The sequence below is a fragment of the Blennius ocellaris genome (assembly GCF_963422515.1).
Source record: "Blennius ocellaris genome assembly, chromosome: 24".
NCBI lineage: Eukaryota > Metazoa > Chordata > Actinopteri > Blenniiformes > Blenniidae > Blennius > Blennius ocellaris.
In genome coordinates, this window is record NC_137673.1 from 190,931 (window position 1) to 213,991 (window position 23,061).

General features: G+C 50.8%; 1 protein-coding gene across 1 annotated transcript in view; it reads right to left on the reverse strand.

Moving 5' to 3' along the window:
* Positions 1-23,061, reverse strand: part of LOC308147688 (plakophilin-4-like) — a gene marked incomplete at its 3' end in the record, with an annotated part of 31,214 nt that continues 8,153 nt past the window's right edge. The window contains exons 3-20 of the mRNA XM_080519984.1: positions 21,070-21,180; positions 20,640-20,785; positions 18,332-18,767; positions 16,602-16,757; positions 15,869-16,046; positions 13,029-13,161; positions 8,708-8,921; positions 8,142-8,325; positions 7,499-7,616; positions 6,310-6,504; positions 6,043-6,216; positions 5,656-5,806; positions 4,884-5,076; positions 3,770-3,854; positions 3,105-3,222; positions 1,366-1,497; positions 858-931; positions 1-264 (exon numbers count right to left, since the gene is read on the reverse strand). Of these exons, the coding sequence (XP_080376110.1) occupies positions 1-264; positions 858-931; positions 1,366-1,497; positions 3,105-3,222; positions 3,770-3,854; positions 4,884-5,076; positions 5,656-5,806; positions 6,043-6,216; positions 6,310-6,504; positions 7,499-7,616; positions 8,142-8,325; positions 8,708-8,921; positions 13,029-13,161; positions 15,869-16,046; positions 16,602-16,757; positions 18,332-18,767; positions 20,640-20,785; positions 21,070-21,160 (3,042 nt within the window). The 5' untranslated portion in view covers positions 21,161-21,180. The remainder of the gene's footprint in view (positions 265-857; positions 932-1,365; positions 1,498-3,104; positions 3,223-3,769; positions 3,855-4,883; positions 5,077-5,655; positions 5,807-6,042; positions 6,217-6,309; positions 6,505-7,498; positions 7,617-8,141; positions 8,326-8,707; positions 8,922-13,028; positions 13,162-15,868; positions 16,047-16,601; positions 16,758-18,331; positions 18,768-20,639; positions 20,786-21,069; positions 21,181-23,061) is intronic.

Genomic DNA, 23,061 nt, shown 5'->3' on the forward strand with positions numbered 1-23,061 from the left:
CTACACCCAGGAGTCGGGGGAGCCACTGAACTTGCTGGCCCGGGTGGAGGGCCTCCTGGTGGTGGAGTAGAAGTCCACATAGTTGGTGTTGGCCTTGAAGGGCAGTGATTGGCTGGCGTAGGCCTCGGGGGAGGGGGAGGGGGGGGTGAGGTGCAGGGCCTCGTCCTCGTACGCCTCCTCGCCGAAGCCTTGAGGCGAAGACAGGAACATCCTGTAGCTGTTGTAGGGCTTCATGTCGGGCTCGTCGTAGAACGGCTCCGGGTGCTGGGGACAACAACAGCAACAACAACAACATCAACAACAATCAGAAAGACTCACAGCAACAACAAGAATAATAACAACAACAATAACAATAACAATGATATTATTATTAATAATAATAACATAACAACAATAACAACAATATTATTATTATTAATAATAATAATACACATTTAAATAATAATAATAATAATAATAATAATAATAATAATCATAATAATAATAACAATAATAATGCACAAGAAACTGACTTTATAACCAGTTCAGCACTAAGAACTGAGACTTAAACTCCCAAAAACAATCACTGGACAATGAAAGTGAAGACACATGGATCAGTCAGGTGATGAAGGATCAGTCAGGTGATCAAGGATCAGTCAGGTGATGAAGGATCAGTCAGGTGATCAAGGATCAGTCAGGTGATGAAGGATCAGTCAGGTGATCAAGGATCAGTCAGGTGATCAAGGATCAGTCAGGTGATGAAGGATCAGTCAGGTGATCAAGGATCAGTCAGGTGATGAAGGATCAGTCAGGTGATCAAGGATCAGTCAGGTGATCAAGGATCAGTCAGGTGATGAAGGATCAATATCTCCTCTCACCTGAGACCTTCTCAGATCCTCTCCTGACTGAGACGAATACGTCCTGATGAAATATGGAGTTTTCTTCTCAGACCCTGAAGGGAAATAATCAGAAACAGTAGAAAGTTCAGGATGTGTTAATAGAAACAGTAGAAAGTTCAGGATGTGTTAATAGAAACAGTAGAAAGTTCAGGATGTATTAATAGAAACAGTAGAAAGTTCAGGATGTGTTAATAGAAACAGTAGAAAGTCCAGGATGTATTAATAGAAACAGTAGAAAGTTCAGGATGTATTAATAGAAACAGTAGAAAGTCCAGGATGTATTAATAGAAACAGTAGAAAGTTCAGGATGTATTAATAGAAACAGTAGAAAGTTCAGGATGTATTAATAGAAACAGTAGAAAGTTCAGGATGTATTAATAGAAACAGTAGAAAGTTCAGGATGTATTAATAGAAACAGTAGAAAGTTCAGGATGTGTTAATAGAAACAGTAGAAAGTTCAGGATGTATTAATAGAAACAGTAGAAACCTGTGAAGTGGTGCTTCAGGAAGGCGTCGTCTCCGTAGTACGAGTCCAGCTGCAGAGACGACTGCGCCCGCTGGTAGTTGGAACTATGTCTCCTGAAGCCCAACATGGCCGGAGATGATGTGGCGCTGCCCCCTGCAGGACACAACCAGAACACCAGGGGCTCAGAGGAGCAATGTGGAATGTTGGAGCAGGACTGACCACAGCTGGACTGACCACAGTGGGACTGACCACCGCTGGACTGACCACAGTGGGACAGACCACAGTGGGACAGACCACAGCTGGACAGACCACAGTGGGACTGACCACAGCTGGACTGACCATAGTGGGACTGACCATAGTGGGACTGACCACAGCTGGACTGGCCACAGCTGGACTGACCACAGCTGGACTGACCACAGTGGGACTGACCACCGCTGGACTGACCACAGTGGGACAGACCACAGTGGGACAGACCACAGCTGGACAGACCACAGTGGGACTGACCACAGCTGGACTGACCATAGTGGGACTGACCATAGTGGGACTGACCACAGCTGGACTGACCACAGCGGGACAGACCACAGTGGGACTGACCACAGCTGGACTGACCACAGCTGGACTGACCATAGTGGGACTGACCACAGCTGGACTGACCACAGTGGGACAGACCACAGTGGGACAGACCACAGCTGGACAGACCACAGTGGGACTGACCACAGCTGGACTGACCATAGTGGGACTGACCATAGTGGGACTGACCACAGTGGGACAGACCACAGTGGGACAGACCACAGCTGGACTGACCATAGTGGGACAGACCACAGTGGGACAGACCACAGTGGGACTGACCACCGCTGGACTGACCACAGTGGGACAGACCACAGTGGGACAGACCACAGCTGGACTGACCATAGTGGGACAGACCACAGCTGGACAGACCACAGTGGGACTGACCACAGCTGGACTGACCATAGTGGGACTGACCACAGTGGGACTGACCACAGCTGGACTGACCACCGCTGGACTGACCACAGCGGGACAGACCACAGTGGGACTGACCACAGCTGGACTGACCATAGTGGGACTGACCACAGCTGGACTGACCACAGTGGGACAGACCACAGTGGGACAGACCACAGCTGGACAGACAACAGTGGGACTGACCACAGTGGGACAGACCACCGCTGGACTGACCACAGTGGGACAGACCACAGTGGGACTGACCACAGCTGGACTGACCATAGTGGGACTGACCACAGCTGGACTGACCACAGTGGGACAGACCACAGCTGGACTGACCACAGCTGGACTGACCATGGTGGGACACACCACAGCTGGACTGACCACAGTGGGACTGACCACAGCTGGACTGACCACCGCTGGACTGACCACCGCTGGACTGACCACAGCGGGACAGACCACAGTGGGACTGACCACAGCTGGACTGACCACCGCTGGACTGACCACAGCTGGACTGACCACAGCTGGACTGACCACCGCTGGACTGACCACAGCGGGACAGACCACAGTGGGACTGACCACAGCTGGACTGACCACAGTGGGACAGACCACAGTGGGACTGACCACAGCTGGACTGACCACAGTGGGACAGACCACAGCTGGACTGACCACAGCTGGACTGACCATGGTGGGACACACCACAGCTGGACTGACCACAGCTGGACTGACCATGGTGGGACACACCACAGCTGGACTGACCACAGCTGGACTGACCACAGTTGGACAGACCACCCCCTCACCTGATTGGACGACGGGGGACCTCTGCAGCGGGCTGGTGGGCAGGGTGGGCTGTGAGCGGTAACGGTCTCGCTCCAGGGTGGAGACGGGGGTGATGAAGTGGGTGTAGTTCCATCCATCCTGTTTAGGAGCAAAATCACCTCCATCAGCACTTCTGCATGACTCATTCCTGTTTCCACTGGACGTGACTGTGTAGTAGTAGTAGTCAGAATCCTAATAATGTGTTTATTATATGTAATACTTGAGTTGATATCAGTTGTTCTCATGAAGAAGCAGTGAAACACGTCATGTTCAGGTCAGACCTTTGTATTTCCTCTAAACTCCACCAAAACCACTGCACACGGTCAAAGAGGCTTTGAGTTTTTACATGCAGACATAAAACCTCCATCCTCTGACAGTTCAGTGAATCACCAAGTCGAACATTGATGTAAACATAAAATATAAGATTTATATAATATCATAATAATATTTGATACATTAACATTTGATAGGAACAGGAGTATTGATCCTGCTTCATACCTTCATGTAAGCAGTTTTTCTACCAAAGTTCAATTTCGGTCACATAACGTGAAAGAATGAATGTGTGTGTGTGTGTGTGTGTGTGTGTGTGTGTGTGTGTGTGTGTGTGTGTGTGTGTGTGTGTGTGTGTGTGTGTGTGTGTGTGTACCTGCTTGTAGACACTCCTCAGCTCCCTGTAATGCCACAGTGTGTTCAACACCTGAGCTGCTGCCTTCACCACCTTCATGGAGAACCTGGACCAGGAAGACATGGAGGAGTGATGGAACTACCAGGGACTACCAGGGACAACAACCAGGAACTACTAGGGACAACTACCAGGGACAATCAGAGACAACCAGGGACTACCAGGGACAAATGGAGGAGTGATGGAACTACCAGGGACTACCAGGGACAACAACCAGGAACTACTAGGGACAACTACCAGGGACAATCAGAGACAACCAGGGACTACCAGGGACAAATGGAGGAGTGATGGAACTACCAGGGACTACCAGGGACAACAACCAGGAACTACTAGGGACAACTACCAGGGACAATCAGAGACAACCAGGGACTACCAGGGACAAATAGAGGAGTGATGGAACTACCAGGGACAACCAGGGACACATGGAGAAGTGATGGAACTACTAGGGACTACCAGGGACTACCAGGGACACATAGAGGAGTGATGGAACTACTAGGGACTACTAGGGACACATGGAGTGATGGTACTACCAGGGACAACAACCATGGACAACAACCAGAAAGTTCCAGGTACAACAACCAGGAACTACTAAAGACAACCAGGGACAACAATTAAGAACTACTAATGGCAAGCAGGGAAAATCAGGTACTACCAGGGAGAACCAGGGAGAACAATTAGGAATAACCATGGAAAACAACCAGGAACTACTCGGGACAACCAGGGAGAACAACTAGGAATTACCAGGGACAACATCGAGGAACTACCAGGGACAACAACCAGAGACAAGAATTAGGGACAAACAGCATAAACCAGGGACAACAACCAGGAACTCCCAGGGACAAGCAGCAATGACTAGGGACAACAACCAGGGTCAACCAGGAAAAACTAGGGAAACAAGCTGGAACAAGTAGAACCAGTAGGGTCCTACTGGCCCTGCCCTGTCCTTGGTCCTACTGGTCCTTACCCTGTCCCTGGTTCTTACCCTACTGGCTTTACCCAGGTCCTACTGGTCCTTACTCTACTGGTCCTTTCCCTGCCCCAGGTCCTACTGGCCTTACCCAAGCCCTACTTGCCTTACCCCTTGCCCCGTCCCTTGCTGATGTCCACTAGCTTCTGGATGCCACCGCAGTCGGCCAGGGCCTTGGCGTTGTCCATGTTGCGGCTGGTGACCTCATGCAGGGTGCAGCAGACCGACGCCACCGTGTCGTCCGACAGAACGGAGGGACTGGCGCCGGGCAGCCGGGTCACCAGGTCCCGCATGGCGTACTTTCCTGTAAGGATGCAGGCCACGCCCACTTTCTTTACTGCTGCATCACCTGAGGTCTGTACCACCATGCTGGTTTCTCTCTAATCCAGGGAACTTCAGGATAAAGCCTGGTTTTGTCTAATCTAGGTAACTTCAGGATAAAGTCTGGTTTTGTCTAATCCAGGTAACTTCAGGATAAAGTCTGGTTTTGTCTAATCCAGGTAACTTCAGGATTAACTCTGGTTTTTCTCTAATCCAGATAACTTCAGGATTAACTCTGGTTTTGTCCAATCCAGGTAACTTCAGGATTAACTCTGGTTTTCTCAGTGAGTGTAAAGCTCTGCCTCCTGACCAATCAGAGCTCTTGTAAAATGACCCGCCCATCCTCAAATGATGGTGATTGGTTAGAGAAAATTGACCCTTTGATTTTTTTGTGAAATGGTACTTTTCTTTATCGTACTGGTAACAAAGGTGTGTAGAGCGGATACACTGACACTACTGTCTTTATTTATTTGATTTACTTTGAGGGGGTATATATATATATATATATATATATATATATATATATATATATATATATATAAAATGAAGTGTGTGTGTGTACCTATGAGCTCCTTGTTGCGGCTGTCCAGAGCCATGTTCCTCAGCGCCGTGGCGACGGAGCAGACGACCCGGTCGTTGTCCATCCTGAGCAGCTCCACCAGGATGGGGAGACCTTTCTCCTTCCTTACTGCTGCCCGGGTGTAGGCTGAGAACTACACACACACACACACACACACACACACACACACACACACACACACACACACACACACACACACACACACACACACACACACACACACACACACACACACACACACACACACACACACACACACACACACACACACACACACACACACACACACACACACGAACGCCTTCAGTTGCAGGCGTACCTCCTGGCGTCCACTCCCTCCGGACCCTGTCACCCAGCAGTCCATCCTACCTTCCAGTTTCCAGCGGAGAGGTTCTGCAGTGAGCCTGCGGCGCCCTCTAGTGTCGCGGGGTTGGAGCTCTCAGCCAGCAGGTTAAGGTACGGCTTCACTACCATGGGGTGCCACAGAAGCTCCGCCCCCCGGAGGGACTGGGACAGCCCTGGGACCGGACCCCCACCATCCCACTGACAGACAGACACACACACACCATCATGTACATAACTATAGATTGGTGGGGTAGGGTAAAACCCTCCAGGACCCATCCCCCCCCTCAGTACCTTGCCATCAGGCCAGCCCCCTCTCTTCCGGACCCGCCTCCTCTTGCCCCAGCACAAGTAGTCCAGCTCCTTGCCCGGCGACGAGAAGCCCAGCAGGGTGTCTAGTTCCTGGTTGCCAAGGAGACGGGAGGAGGGCATCTCCACCTCCAGCCGGTACGACAGGTTCCTCAAGGTGCATACGCTGTTCTCCACGATCTGCCCAACGCCACGGGGGACGGACCACAGTGATGTCACAGACAACAGACCACAGTGATGTCAGAGACGCCACGGGGAGAACAGACTACAAGAGTGTACAGTCGCTCCACCTCCAGGCGGAGTCTATCAGATAGTAGCTCCACCTCCAGGCGGAGTCTATCAGACAGTAGCTCCACCTCCAGGCGGAGTCTATCAGATAGTAGCTCCACCTCCAGGCGGAGTCTATCAGACAGTAGCTCCACCTCCAGGCGGAGTATATCAGATAGTAGCTCCACCTCCAGGCGGAGTATATCAGATAGTAGCTCCACCTCCAGGCGGAGTCTATCAGATAGTAGCTCCACCTCCAGGCGGAGTCTATCAGATAGTAGCTCCACCTCCAGGCGTAGTCTATCAGACAGTAGCTCCACCTCCAGGCGGAGTATATCAGATAGTAGCTCCACCTCCAGGCGGAGTCTATCAGATAGTAGCTCCACCTCCAGGCGGAGTCTATCAGATAGTAGCTCCACCTCCAGGCGTAGTCTATCAGACAGTAGCTCCACCTCCAGGCGGAGTATATCAGATAGTAGCTCCACCTCCAGGCGGAGTCTATCAGATAGTAGCTCCACCTCCAGGCGGAGTCTATCAGACAGTAGCTCCACCTCCAGGCGGAGTCTATCAGACAGTAGCTCCACTTCCAGGCAGAGTTTATCAACAGTCACGCCACCTGCAGGAGGAGTTTATCAGACAGTAGCTCTGCCTCCACCTAACAGTTTGAGAAGGAGAGAAAACAAAACACAGTGACCAGTGTGATTGAAGATGAGGAAACTTCTAATCTTCCTCTGGATCATCCCCCTGCAGGGTGGAGGCTCCTATACCCTACATGATCCTCCTGCAGGGTGGAGGCTGCAGAGGTGAGGAGTACTACTGGCATGATTGTCAGACTTATGTCAGTAGTACGCCTCATGTCAGTAGTACATTTCATGTCAGTAGTACTACTGATAGTACTTGGTCGTACCTTGCTGTCGTAGTCGGCGGTGTTGACGCAGGCCCGGAGGACGTGGAGCAGCGAGTCCACCAGACCTTCACAACATCGCAGCTGACTCCTCGCCTCCTCTCCCGCTGAGCTCAGGTTCCTACACACACACACACACACACACACACACACACACACACACACACACACACACACACACACACACACACACACACACACACACACACACACACACACACACACACACACACACACACACACACACACACACACACACACACACACACACACACACACACACACACACACACACACACACACACACAGAGAATGAGCATGAGTTTGGACTGCAGTACCTGGATTTCACCACATGGGGGCTACAAACCTGCCTGGATACAGTAAAGGAGGAGCCGTCGTCCAATAGGATGCTTCCGCTGCGAATGCAGCGCTGACAAGAGGAGACACTCCCACAATGCATCACTACATCAGAGTGTGTGTGTGTGTGTGTGTGTGTGGGTGTGATTATTCTATGATAACCGGTTGTAAGTATTGAGACAGTTTCTGTGTTAATATGACGTAACTGTTGTGATACAGCTGGTGTACATATATTACATAGGTGGTGATTTTCAGGTGGTGTTATACAGGTGGTGTACAGGTGACTCACCTGAGACAGCCGGTGGTGTTGCGCAGCAGAAGTGACGACTGGAACTTGACCTTGTGCTCATCTCGATGTGTCAAGCTGCTCCAGCCAGAGTGAGGGATGACCACGGTGTTGGTGAGCGTGCTCAGAGCGTCTCTGATGATGGTCATCTTCACCGCGTCGCAGGACGACAGGTTCCACAGGACGCCTGTACAGGGACAACGTATCAGCCAACACAGGACGCCTGTACAGGGACAACGTATCAGCCAACACAGGACGCCTGTACAGGGACAACGTAGCAGTTGATAAAGTGAGGGAAGGAGATAATTCGTTCCCTGAAGTGAACCAAGTGAGGGAAGGAGATAATTGAATGGGCGATGGCAGAGTCATGCCTCTAATTGAACTACTGTGTTACAGAGCATTGTTACAGAACAGTTCAATTAGGATTACAGGATTAGTAGGATTACATGATTAAAAGGATTACACGATTACTGGGATTACTAGGACTAGTAGGATTACAGGATTACAGGATTACTAGATTACAGGATTACTAGGATTAGTCGGATTACAATGCAGCAGACACAACCAACCAGTGACGAGTTCCCGGACATCATTGTCGGTGGTCTTGCGGAGGAGGCGGAGCAAAGCCGGCACGCCACCGCAGTTCCTCAGCGCCACCTTGTTGTTATCAGTGGCTTTGCCGTAGACTAGGTTCCTCAGGGCTCCACAGGAACTCTTCTGGACCTCTGACACCTTGTGGTCCAGCAGATCCACCAGGTGCTGGATCCCTCCCAGGTGACTCACCTGGACACCAAGACACAGTGTGAGGCCCAGGAACTAACTCCCCGTGGACTGTCGTCTCCATGTGTCTACTCCTGGACTAACTCCTCACGGACTGTCTACTCCTGGACTAACTCCCCGTGGACTGTCGTCTCCATGTGTCTACTCCTGGACTAACTCCTTGTGGACTGTCTACTCCTGGACTAACTCCTCACGGACTGTCTACTCCTGGACTAACACCCCGTGGACTGTCGTCTCCATGTGTCTACTCCTGGACTAACTCCTCGTGGACTGTCTACTCCTGGACTCACTCCTCACGGACTGTCTACTCCTGGACTAACTCCCCGTGGACTGTCTACTCCTGGACTAACTCCTTGTGGACTGTCTACTCCTGGACTAACTCCTCACGGACTGTCTACTCCTGGACTAACTCCCCGTGGACTGTCGTCTCCATGTGTCTACTCCTGGACTAACTCCTCGTGGACTGTCTACTCCTGGACTAACTCCTCACGGACTGTCTACTCCTGGACTAACACCTGTGGACTGTTGTCTCCATGTGTCTACTCCTGGACTAACTCCTCACGGACTGTCTACTCCTGGACTAACTCCACGTGGACTGTCTACTCCTGGACTAACACCCGTGGACTGTCTACTCCTGGACTAACTCCTCACGGACTGTCTACTCCTGGACTAACTCCCCGTGGACTGTCTACTCCTGGACTAACTCCTTGTGGGCTGTCTACTCCTGGACTAACTCCTCACGGACTGTCTACTCCTGGACTAACACCCCGTGGACTGTCGTCTCCATGCGTCTACTCCTGGACTAACTCCTTGTGGACTGTCTACTCCTGGACTAACTCCTCACGGACTGTCTACTCCTGGACTAACTCCCCGTGGACTGTCGTCTCCATGTGTCTACTCCTGGACTAACTCCTCGTGGACTGTCTACTCCTGGACTAACACCCCGTGGACTGTCGTCTCCATGTGTCTACTCCTGGACTAACTCCTTGTGGACTGTCTACTCATGGACTAACTCCTCACGGACTGTCTACTCCTGGACTAACACCCCGTGGACTGTCGTCTCCATGTGTCTACTCCTGGACTAACTCCTTGTGGACTGTCTACTCATGGACTAACTCCTCACGGACTGTCTACTCCTGGACTAACTCCCTGTGGACTGTCGTCTCCATGTGTCTACTCCTGGACTAACTCCTCGTGGACTGTCTACTCCTGGACTAACTCCTCACGGACTGTCTACTCCTGGACTAACACCCCGTGGACTGTCGTCTCCATGTGTCTACTTCTGGACTAACTCCTTGTGGACTGTCTACTCCTGGACTAACTCCTCACGGACTGTCTACTCCTGGACTAACTCCCCGTGGACTGTCGTCTCCATGTGTCTACTCCTGGACTAACTCCTCGTGGACTGTCTACTCCTGGACTAACTCCTCACGGACTGTCTACTCCTGGACTAACACCCGTGGACTGTCGTCTCCATGTGTCTACTCCTGGACTAACTCCTCACGGACTGTCTACTCCTGGACTAACTCCACGTGGACTGTCTACTCCTGGACTAACACCCCGTGGACTGTCGTCTCCATGTGTCTACTCCTGGACTAACTCCTCACGGACTGTCTACTCCTGGACTAACTCCACGTGGACTGTCTACTCCTGGACTAACACCCCGTGGACTGTCGTCTCCATGTGTCTACTCCTGGACTAACTCCTCACGGACTGTCTACTCCTGGACTAACTCCCCGTGGACTGTCGTCTCCATGTGTCTACTCCTGGACTAACTCCTCGTGGACTGTCTATTCCTGGACTAACTCCTCACGGACTGTCTACTCCTGGACTAACACCCCATGGACTGTCGTCTCCATGTGTCTACTCCTGGACTAACTCCTTGTGGACTGTCCACTCCTGGACTAACTCCTCACGGACTGTCTACTCCTGGACTAACTCCCCGTGGACTGTCGTCTCCATGTGTCTACTCCTGGACTAACTCCTCGTGTACTGTCTACTCCTGGACTAACTCCTCACGGACTGTCTACTCCTGGACTAACACCCCATGGACTGTCGTCTCCATGTGTCTACTCCTGGACTAACTCCTTGTGGACTGTCTACTCCTGGACTAACTCCTCACGGACTGTCTACTCCTGGACTAACTCCCCGTGGACTGTCGTCTCCATGTGTCTACTCCTGGACTAACTCCTTGTGGACTGTCTACTCCTGGACTAACTCCTCACGGACTGTCTACTCCTGGACTAACTCCCCGTGGACTGTCGTCTCCATGTGTCTACTCCTGGACTAACTCCTCGTGGACGGTCTACTCCTGGACTAACTCCTCACGGACTGTCTACTCCTGGACTAACTCCACGTGGACTGTCTACTCCTGGACTAACTCCTCACAGACTGTCTACTCCTGGACTAACTCCTCATGAACCGTCTTCTCCTGGACTAACTCTTCATGGACTGTCTTCTCCTGGACTAACTCCTCGTGGACTGTCTTCTCCTGGACTAACTCCTCGTGGACTGTCTACTCCTGGACTAACTCCTCGTGGACTGTCTTCTCCTGGACTAACTCGTCATGGACTGTCTACTCCTGGACTAACTCCTCATGGACTGTCTGCTCCTGGACTAACTCCTGGTGGACTGTCATCTCCTGGACTAACTCATCATGGACGGTCTACTCCTGGACTAACTCCTCGTGGACGGTCTTCTCCTGGACCAACTCGTCATGGACTGTCTACTCCTGGACTAACTCCTCGTGGACTGTCTTCTCCTGGACTAACTCATCATGGACTTTCTACTCCTGGACTAACTCCTCGTGGACGGTCTTCTCCTGGACCAACTCGTCATGGACTGTCTACTCCTGGACTAACTCCTCGTGGACTGTCTACTCCTGGACTAACTCCACGTGGACTGTCTACTCCTGGACTAACTCCTCGTGGACTGTCTACTCCTGGACTAACTCCACGTGGACGGTCTTCTCCTGGACTAACTCCTCATGGACTGTCTACTCCTGGACTAACTCCTGGTGGACTGTCATCTCCTGGACTAACTCATCATGGACTGTCTACTCCTGGACTAACTCCTCGTGGACGGTCTTCTCCTGGACCAACTCGTCATGGACTGTCTACTCCTGGACTAACTCCTCGTGGACTGTCTTCTCCTGGACTAACTCATCATGGACTGTCTACTCCTGGACTAACTCCTCGTGGACGGTCTTCTCCTGGACCAACTCTTCATGGACTGTCTACTCCTGGACTAACTCCTCGTGGACTGTCTTCTCCTGGACTAACTCATCATGGACTGTCTACTCCTGGACTAACTCCTCATGGACGGTCTTCTCCTGGACCAACTCGTCATGGACTGTCTACTCCTGGACTAACTCCTCATGGACTGTCTACTCCTGGACTAACTCCTCGTGGACTGTCTACTCCTGGACCAACTCGTCATGGACTGTCTACTCCTGGACTGTCTACTCCTGGACTAACTCTTCATGGACTGTCTACTCCTGGACTAACTCCTCGTGGACTGTCTTCTCCTGGACTAACTCATCATGGACTGTCTACTCCTGGACTAACTCCTCATGGACGGTCTTCTCCTGGACCAACTCGTCATGGACTGTCTACTCCTGGACTAACTCCTCATGGACTGTCTACTCCTGGACTAACTCCTCGTGGACTGTCTACTCCTGGACCAACTCGTCATGGACTGTCTACTCCTGGACTGTCTACTCCTGGACTAACTCTTCATGAACCAACTCCTCATCGCGGTGACCAACATTAACAAATGACAACGTTCCTCCAGCTCCTCACCAAAGACAGAGCAACATGTTTCACTCTGGCTGCGTGTCCTAAAGCAGTAACGGTGATCAAACCCTGACGACGACTGACAGACTGTTTCATCCCAACCCTGGTTCTGTCGCTTCACTTCTACATGATGACAGAAACAAGCAGCTTCATTAACTCAGGAAACTGACACCTCCAGAACATCACTCTGGAAAACATCCTGTCAATTGTTCTCAGTGACATTGCTGAGAAACCTATTGTCTGACACAGGAGAGTGTCGTCATGGTGACAGTCAGTGGTGTGGTCTGGTCCTGTTGTCCCTCCAGACACCCCTCACCTCCAGCTTCACCCGGTTGTCTCCGTAGCACAGGTGCTGCAGGTAGGCGGCGGCATTGGCCTGAACGGACGGGAAGTGATGCTGCAGCATGTGGATGACCTCCGGCAGCTCAGGGTCACGCCACGCAAACTCTCTGAGGACAAGACAAAGGTCAGCTCTAGAATCTGGTGTTGGAGGAGGAGATGCTCTATAATCTGATGTTAGAGCAGGAAGATGCTCCATAATCTGGTGTTAGAGGAGGAAGGTGCTCTATAATCTGATGTTAGAGCAGGAAGATGCTCTATAATGGCCACTGACAGTAATCTAATTATTGTAATAGTACAAAATTGGCATACAGTAACAGTTTAGTTTTAATTCTCAGCTGGAACCTGGAATTGAGCTGGTCCCTCAATGCAACTGACCAAATGTTTACGACAAGGCGATTGAACAAGGGAGAGGCCACACGTCCTCACAGAACTTTAGCTGCTGGGTAAACATTGGACTTCCGAGAAGTGGAGGTTCGTACACCTGTCAATTCTTTCCATTGAGGACGAGGAAGCCCTCTACACAATTGGATTCATGATAGCAGGTATGTTGCCGATTAGAGCCGCTGGTTTTGTGATCTGTGGGAAAGTTGACAAGACGCTGGCAGCTGCATTGGGAAGGCTGCCAGGCATCACTCAGGGACTGTGCAGGGCTTTGAATGCTCAGACTCGTGATAAATGAAGTCCAGAGTACACAGGCTGTGACTTTTTAATGTTTACATGGAACTGAATCCAACTTGAAGAATTGCAGAGCTCGGCAGGAACGCTAAAAAATGGTCACCGATGTAGAGCAGCATGAAGACCAGAGACACTGAAAGACGAGAGAAAGTTGAAGTCGCCTTGACTGAAAACAAATGGTATCTACATTGGAATGCACCCAGACAACCAGAAGCTGAAGGTTGGTTCTCTTGGATGTTGATGGTAAAACAGAGGCACCCTTTCCCTGATATCGTCTCACACCCACCCCACTGGAAACTTGTTTCTGACCAGAACCATCCAAGGTCGTCACACGACATCAGACGCCAGACTGACTGTGCAGAGATAAGCAACAGTACTACTTCACTGCCTCTGCCCCCCCCCCCCCCCCACTCCTCACAAGCAGAGGCAGCTGGAGAAGATGAGCTGTGCGCCCCCCCACTTCCCCCAATGGCTGGCTGAAACCCCCCTTCCCCCAAAAATCCCACGTGTGCTTTGTTCTATGGTGGGTTTTTTTCCTGATTACATACTGTACTCCCTAAGAACCTAACTAGATGAACCAGGTGAACCAGATGAACCAGATGAACCATATGAACCAGATGAACCGTATAAACCAGATAAACCAGATGAACCAGATGAACCGTATAAACCATATGAAGCAGATGAAGCAGATGAACCATATGAACCAGATGAACCATATGAACCATATGAACCGTATAAACCAGATGAACCAGATGAACCAGATGAACCGTATAAACCATATGAACCAGATGAACCAGATGAACCGTATAAACCAGATGAACCAGATGAACCGGGTGAACCATATGAACCGGGTGAACCAGATGAACCAGGTGAACCAGATGCACCAGGTGAACCAGATGAACCAGTTGAACCAGATGAACCATATGAACCAGGTTAACCAGATGAACCAGGTGAACCATATGAACCAGGCGAACCAGATGAACTATATGAACCGGGTGAACCAGATGAACCGTATAAACCAGATGAAGCAGATGAAGCGGATGAACCAGATGAACCAGATGAACTGGATTAACCAGATGAACCAGATGGATCAGATGAACCGTATAAACCAGATGAAGCGGATGAACCAGATGAACCAAATGAGCCAGATGAAGTGGATGAACCGGATTAACCGGATTAACCAGATGAACCAGATGAATCAGATGAACCGTATAAACCAGATGAAGCAGATGAAGCGGATGAACCAGATGAACCGTATGAAGCAGATGAAGCGGATGAACCAGATAAACCAGATGAACCAGATGAACCAGATGAACCGTATAAACCAGATGAAGCAGATGAAGCGGATGAACCAGATGAACCAGATAAACCAGATGAACCGTATAAACCAGATGAAGCAGATGAAGTGGATGAACCAGATGAACTGGATGAACCGGATTAACCAGATGAATCAGATGAAGCGGATGAAGCGGATGAACCAGATGAACTGGATGAACCAGATGAACTGGATGAAGCGGATTAACCAGATAAACCAGATGAACCCGATGAACCGTATAAACCAGATGAAGCAGATGAAGCGGATGAACCAGATGAACTGGATGAACCGGATTAACTAGATGAATCAGATGAAGCGGATGAACCAGATGAACTGGATGAACTGGATTAACTAGATGAATCAGATGAACCAGATGAACCAGATGAACCGGATTAACTAGATGAATCAGATGAAGCGGATGAACCAGATGAACTGGATGAACCGGATTAACTAGATGAATCAGATGAAGCGGATGAACCAGATGAACTGGATGAACCGGATTAACTAGATGAATCAGATGAAGCGGATGAACCAGATGAACCAGATGAACTGGATGAACCGGATTAACCAGATGAATCAGATGAAGCGGATGAACCAGATGAACCAGATGAACTGGATGAACCGGATTAACCAGATGAATCAGATGAACCAGATGAGCCAGATGAAGCGGATGAACCAGATGAACCAGATGAACCGGATGAACCAGATGAACCAGATGAACCGGATTAACCGGATGAATCAGATGAACCAGATGAGCCAGATGAAGCGGATTAACCAGATAAACCAGATGAACCAGATGAACCAGATGAACCAGATGAACCAACCTGGGGTCCTTGTGGATGCTCTCAATGGATGGCGTTGGACTGATGGCTCGCTCCACCAGACCCGAATGGCGGTGGGAGAATGAGTCCACGTACACGGCGGAGGAGCTCAGTCCGTAGTTGCTTCTTTGGTACGGCAGTGTGCCGCAATGGCTTGTGGTCCTCGGGAGGGTTGCCATCCCTCAGAGAATGAACACATGAATTCAAAGTCAGACGGGTTAAGACCTTCCTACCAAGTGTTTCAGAGGAGCCTTAAAGGCTCACAACATTGAAACCTTAACTAAAGCAAAGTCAAACGTTTCTTGAGATCCTTCAGGATCAACCTCCTCCAAGCTTTCAGCTTCAAACCATCTTGGAAAGACTCAATTAACAAAGTACTGAACAGATGAAGGATTTCTGCCTAATTAACTTCCACCTCAGGGAAGGAGGGCATAATGTGGAAACAGAGGGGAATGAGCGGTGTTGAAGCAGGGAGACGTGGAGAACATGCAGGGCTGCGGCCCTCCAGACCCCTGGTGTTACGATTGAAAATGTCTCCTCAGGTAAATGTTCCTCATATACTGCTGTCACAACTCCTGTCACAGTTTTAGCAGCACAGATATTCAAGCCAGATGTTCAGGTTTCAGTCTTTTTAAGTGAAATGAATATTGAAGCATCATGAAGATAAAGTGACCTTGTTCACTGCTCTGATCACAGCTGAATCAATCACTCTATCATCCTGGTGGAGGTGCAGTACCTGTGTTGGTCCTGTAGAGGGAGCCCTGGGGATCGTGGGTGGGGCTGTGGTACATGGGGCTGTGGAACACTGGTGTCATGTGACAGTCTGGAGACAAGGCTGCTCTCAGCTCAGGGTCCACCTGACCTCCGTGACCTGCGTACGAGCTGTGTAGACCTGGAACAATCAAACTTACCGTCATTATAGTTCACACTCAAACACCTTGAAATAAAGTGTCTGTCCATCCATCCATCCGATTTATTGACCCACTGTCAACACATCAGCAGTTGATCAGTTGATTAATTCACTAGGAGTTTTAACGGTATTATTATTATTGGAACCTTTACTGTTCAACAACATTCTGATGTCGTTTTCTGTTTCTGTTTGTTTGTTTTGCTCCAAACAGGAAGTGGATGAGTTTCATTTTTTTAAAGCGCTTTCAGTGAGAAGATGTCAGGTTCTGGCTGCTCACCAGATAAACTAACAACCTAATCTGCTGCTCATCTACTCCTGTAATCTGGGATTATGGATGAGCAGGATTCTTGGGAGTCAGGACTGAGGAGACAGATCAGGCCACTTAGCACGCGCACGCACGCACGCACGCACGCACGCACACGCACACGCACACGCACACGCACACGCACACGCACACGCACACACACACACACACACACACACACACACACACACACACACACACACACACACACACACACACACACACACACACACACACACACGGTTGATGGAGCTTGTAGAAAGGAAAAGAGCGGCATAAGGAAACGTTCCAGCTCCATCAGCTGATAATCACGTGCTGGAGCTCCACAGGGCTTTGAGATGGGAACACCCCTATATGGGTCAGTGGGTGGAGCTTAGGTCAGGATGGAGGAGTGAATCTGTGTCGCTGCAGCATCAACACCATTTCGACCGTAAGCCCTCCGGCAGCAATGCAGCTCACATGAGCTCAGAGGAAGCTGTGCAGTAAAACCAGACTTTACTATCAGGCCTCCTTTACCAGTTTATCGACAAAACGTTCTTCAATTTGGGGTCGTGGGGCCGAGGGATTGTCGAGTCATGTAGCCGTGGGCTTGTGGGGCCGAGGGATTGTCGAGTCATTAGCCAGGGGCTTGTGGGGTCGGTGGGTTGTGGGGTCATGGGGCCGAGGGGTTGTCGAGTCATGGGTTCGTGGGGTCATGGGGCCAAGGGGTTGTTGAGTCGTGGGGTTGTGGGATTGTGGGGTCGAGGGGTTGTCGAGTCATGTAGCAGGGGGCTTGTGGGGTTGTGGGGTCATGGGGCCGAGGGGTTGTCGAGTCATGTAGCCGTGGGCTTGTGGGGTCGAGGGGTTGTCGGGTCGTGGGTTCGTGGGGTTGTGGGATTGTGGGATTGTGGGGTCATGGGGCAGAGGGGTTGTTGAGTTGTGGGGTTGTGGGGTCATGGGGCAGAGGGGTTGTTGAGTTGTGGGGTTGTGGGGTCATGGGGCCAAGGGGTTTCGAGTCGTGGAGTCGTGGAGTCGTGGGGTCATGGGGTTGTGGCGTCATGGGGCCAAGGGGTTGTGGCGTCATGGGGCCGAAGGGTTTCGAGTCGTGGAGTCGTGGGGTTGTGGGGTCATGGGGTTGTGGCTTCATGGGGCCAAGGGGTTGTGGGGTCATGGGGCAGGGGGGCAGGGGGCTCATGGGGCAGGGGGGTCATGGGGTCAGGGGGTTGTGGAGTTGTGGGGTCTGAGCCTGGACCGGGTGAAGGGTCACACTGACCTATCAGGCTGTCGGGCCGGGGCAGGGCGCTCCTCTGGTACAGTCCATAGGGGTCGGCGCCGTAGGCCAGTGGATGGCTCTGTCGAGGCATCGTGGAACCGTAGTGCTGCGGCACTGCCGTCATGCCTGAACGCAGTGGCGAGCCGGACAGAGCCCCGACCTCCATCAGGGATACAGTGGAGCCCATCCGGCCCTCCCCGTTACCCGGGGCCTGGCCGAGCGGTGAGCTGGGAGACGGGCAGGCTGGTGGCATGCCGGTGGCGGGGAACACGGTGGCCAGCGGCCTGGGCTCCGACAAGATGGGCGAGTCGTACGTACTGCCTTGAGACGTCCGCAGAGAGATGCGGGAGGGAGAGACGGTGCCGGCGGTGCCGGCGCCTGGAGACTGGCTCCGCGAGGGGAGGGATGTCATCCTGCGTAACACCCGGCTGGACGACTGGGGAGGAGTCAAACACACGACCTGTTACCGTCACATCCTGCTCTCGCCTATGCTGAGGTCAGAGGTCAATAAATACTTCACACTATGCTGCTTCAATTCAGTAACTCATCAGGAAGTACACACTGCGACTGCATACGTCAGAAAACTCTGGACTTCACCTCACACAAGGACTCAACACGCTGAATGTATCAGGATCTCTTCAACTTAGAATCTGTGCTTATTCACAATAAGACATTGAATTTCACTCATAAGAATAAAGCTGAACTTGATTTGTTTCCTGTCTCTCAGACAACAGAAATGTCAAGTTTATTCTCTATAACAACCTGTAATTAATCAACACATGAATAAACTCCTGAGTACAACCTGAGTGTCTTCCAGAACAGTCTGGGATCAGCCATGTGACCCTGGAGGACCCAAGAGGACCCTGGGTCATGTGACCTGGGTTAGGGTTTCCAGGGTTAGGGTAATCCTAACACTGGCAATGGGGGGGGGGGTATGAGTATGGTCAGTAACAGGCTCCGCCTCCGAGAGTCTTTGCGGGATGGGATTGTGATGAAGAATGAAGAATCTTTCCACCTTTGGAGCCGAAATAAAAACAATGACCCCCCCCACAGGCCGGTCAGCATTAATCCCTCATTACAGGACAGACTGACGCCCCCTACAGGCCGATCAGCATTAATCCCTCATTACAGGACAGACTGACCCCCCCCCCCTACAGGCCGATCAGCATTAATCCCTCATTACAGGACAGACTGACCCCCCCCTACAGGCCGATCAGCATTAATCCCTCATTACAGGACAGACTGACCCCCCCCCCTACAGGCCGATCAGCATTAATCCCTCATTACAGGACAGACTGACCCCCCCCTACAGGCCGATCAGCATTAATCCCTCATTACAGGACAGACTGACCCCCCCCTACAGGCCGATCAGCATTAATCCCTCATTACAGGACAGACTGACCCCCCCCTACAGGCCGATCAGCATTAATCCCTCATTACAAGACAGACTGACCCCCCCCACAGGCTGGTCAGCATTAATCCCTCATTACAGGACAGACTGACACCCCCTACAGGCCGGTCCGCATTAATCCCTCATTACAGGACAGATTGACCCCCCCCCTACAGGCCGATCAGCATTAATCCCTCATTACAGGACAGATTGACCCCCCCCCCCACAGGCCGGTCAGCATTAATCCCTCATTACAGGACAGATTGACCCCCCCCCTACAGGGCGATCAGCATTAATCCCTCATTACAGGACAGATTGACCCCCCCCCACAGGCCAGTCAGCATTAATCCCTCATTACAGGACAGATTGACCCCCCCCCCACAGGCCGGTCAGCATTAATCCCTCATTACAGGACAGACTGACGCCCCCTACAGGCCGATCAGCATTAATCCCTCATTACAGGACAGATTGACCCCCCCCCCCCCACAGGCCGGTCAGCATTAATCCCTCATTACAGGACAGACTGACCCCCCCCCTACAGGCCGATCAGCATTAATCCCTCATTACAGGACAGATTGACCCCCCCCCCACAGGCCGGTCAGCATTAATCCCTCATTACAGGACAGATTAACCCCCCCCCCCCCCCCCCCACAGGCCGGTCAGCATTAATCCCTCATTACAGGACAGATTGACCCCCCCCTACAGGCCGATCAGCATTAATCCTGTTCTGGCGACAGTGAGGTGAGAAGGAGCTCCTCTACAACCTGAAGACATTGAAGTGATTCTCAATCATCTGAGTCAGATGTTTTACAGTCTTACTGCCAAAAGCCCCAGTCGCTGACCTTTGCCCCCTGCTGAGGGTGAGTCAGTGACCTTTGCCCCCTGCTGAGGGTGTAGGAGTGTGGGCAAAAGGCCTACCTGCCCAGAAGCTTGACCCTCGGCTCTGGGGCTTCGGGACAACGAGGCCCGTGGCTCTGAACGCACCACAGTGTGGTTGCTGTAGTAACTGTCCTGGTAGCCGCTGTCAGTGTAAGAGGTCATCTGGGCTGAGTGACCTCCGGAGCCTGGAGGGGTCAGAGGTCACATGTGTTCAATGTCAATAAATACACACACACACACACACACTGATGACTGAATTCACCCTTTATGGTGTTCCTGGAACAATCTGCCGGCCTACTTTCTCTAGAAGAGGAGGAGGAGGAGAACTGATACTATCAGTTTCTAACAGTAAATGCACTGTAACAACTTTAATAATACTTTAAGACAATGTATAAAGCTGCAGTTTCATTATCTCTCTATCATCCCGACCACAGTCTATTCAATCAGCTAACATCTAACAGACCCTCACTGTCATGCAGCGAAGCCCGGTCCGGCTCCGGCAGGTACAGTCCATCCTCGGCCTCCAGGTGGCGCCCAGGACCTCCAGATGACATGTCCATGGCTCCACCCTGAGTCTCTCCTGTCAAACAAACACAAGAGTCAAGAGGCTCCATGAGCTTCGGCTCGGCTCGATTCAATTCAATTGATTAGATTCTATTAAATTTAGTTTGATTGGGTTCAATTGAATTGAATTGAATTGAATTCAGTTTGGTTTGATTCGATTTGATCCAATTCAATTTGGTTGGGTTTGGTTTAGGGTTGGATTGGGTTAGCGTTAGGTTGGGGTGCGTTGCATTGGGTTAGGTTAGGTTGGGGTTGGTTTGGGGTTAGTGTTAGTGTCGCGTTGGGTTGAGGTTAGGGTCAAGTTGGGTTGGGTTGCGTTGCGTTAGGGTGAGGTTGGGTTAGGGTTAGGGTTAGGGTGAGGTTGAGTTAGGGTTAGGTTGGGGTTAGTGTTAGTGTTGGGTTGGGTTAGGGCTAGGGTGAGGTTAGGTTGGATTAGGGTTAGGGTGAGGTTGGGTTGGGTTTAGTGTTAGTGTTAGTGTTAATGTTGGGTTGGGTTAGGGTGAGGGTGAGGTTGGGTTGGAGTTAGGGTGAGGTTGGGGTTAGTGTTGGGTTGGGTTAGGGTGAGGGTGAGGTTGGGTTGGAGTTAGGGTGAGGTTGGGGTTAGTGTTAGTGTTGGGTTGGGTTAGGGTGAGGGTGAGGTTGGGTAGGGGTTAGGGTAAGGGTTAGGGTGAGGGCTAGGTTGGGGTTAGGGTTAGGGTGAGGTTGGGTTGGGGTTAGGGTAAGGGTAAGGGTTAGGGTTAGGGTTAGGGTGAGGGTGTGGGTTAGGTTGGGTTGGGGTTCACATCACCTAACATCCTGCTTCCATTGATTATCAAATCACAAGGCTACATGTAATTGTTACTTGTTTCAACACACTGGCAGTGAGACTGAAGCCTTATGAGCCTTTCTTCATGGTGCTTTGATCTTTAATCAGCTCACTTTGAAACCTTTCAGCAAAACTTTGACAAAGTGAACATTAAAGGTTGAAGACGCATCGTACCTGCAGTTCTCCATGCAAACGACTTCTCAGAAGAGCTTCAGGTGCAGGGAGGAAGAGGAGGAGATGAAGGAGACAGAAGAGAGGAAGAAGTGGAGGTGAAGAACACAGAAGAGAGGAAGAAGAGGAGGTGAAGGAGACAGAAGAGAGGAAGAAGTGGCGGTGAAGAACACAGAAGAGAGGAAGAAGAGGAGGTGAAGAACACAGAAGAGAGGAAGAAGAGGAGGTGAAGAACACAGAAGAGAGGAAGAAGAGGAGATGAAGAACACAGAAGAGAGGAAGAATAGGAAGTGAAGAACACATCAGAGTTCAACATTTGACAGCCTCAGCAGAAAGAGCAGCAGTGCAATACAAGCAAATAGAGAGACGATGATCAAATTCAAGGAGATTTACTGCAGGTTCTACTAATCTGAGCCTGATCCTTAATCTGAGCCTGATCCTTAATCTGAGCACAATCTCTAATCTGAGCATAATCCTTAATCTGAGCACAATCTCTAATCGGAGCCTGATCCTTAATCTGAGCACAATTTCTAATCTGAGCCTGATCCTTAATCTGAGCCTGATCCTTAATCTGAGCACAATCTCTCATCGGAGCCTGATCCATAATCTGAGCCTGATCCATAATCTGAGCCTGATACTTAATCTGAGCACAATCTCTAATTGGAGCCTGATCCTTAATCTGAGCACAATCTCTAATATGAGCCTGATCCTTAATCTGAGCCTAATTTGAGCCTAATCCTTAATCTGAGGACAATCTCTAATCTAGGCCTGACCCTTAATCTGAGCACAATCTCTAATCTGAGCTTGATCCTTTATCTGAGCCTGATCCATAATCTGAGCACAATCTCTAATCTGAGCCTGATCCTTCATGGTACGTTACAGAGACGTCACGGTATGTTACAGAGATGTCTTGGTACGTTA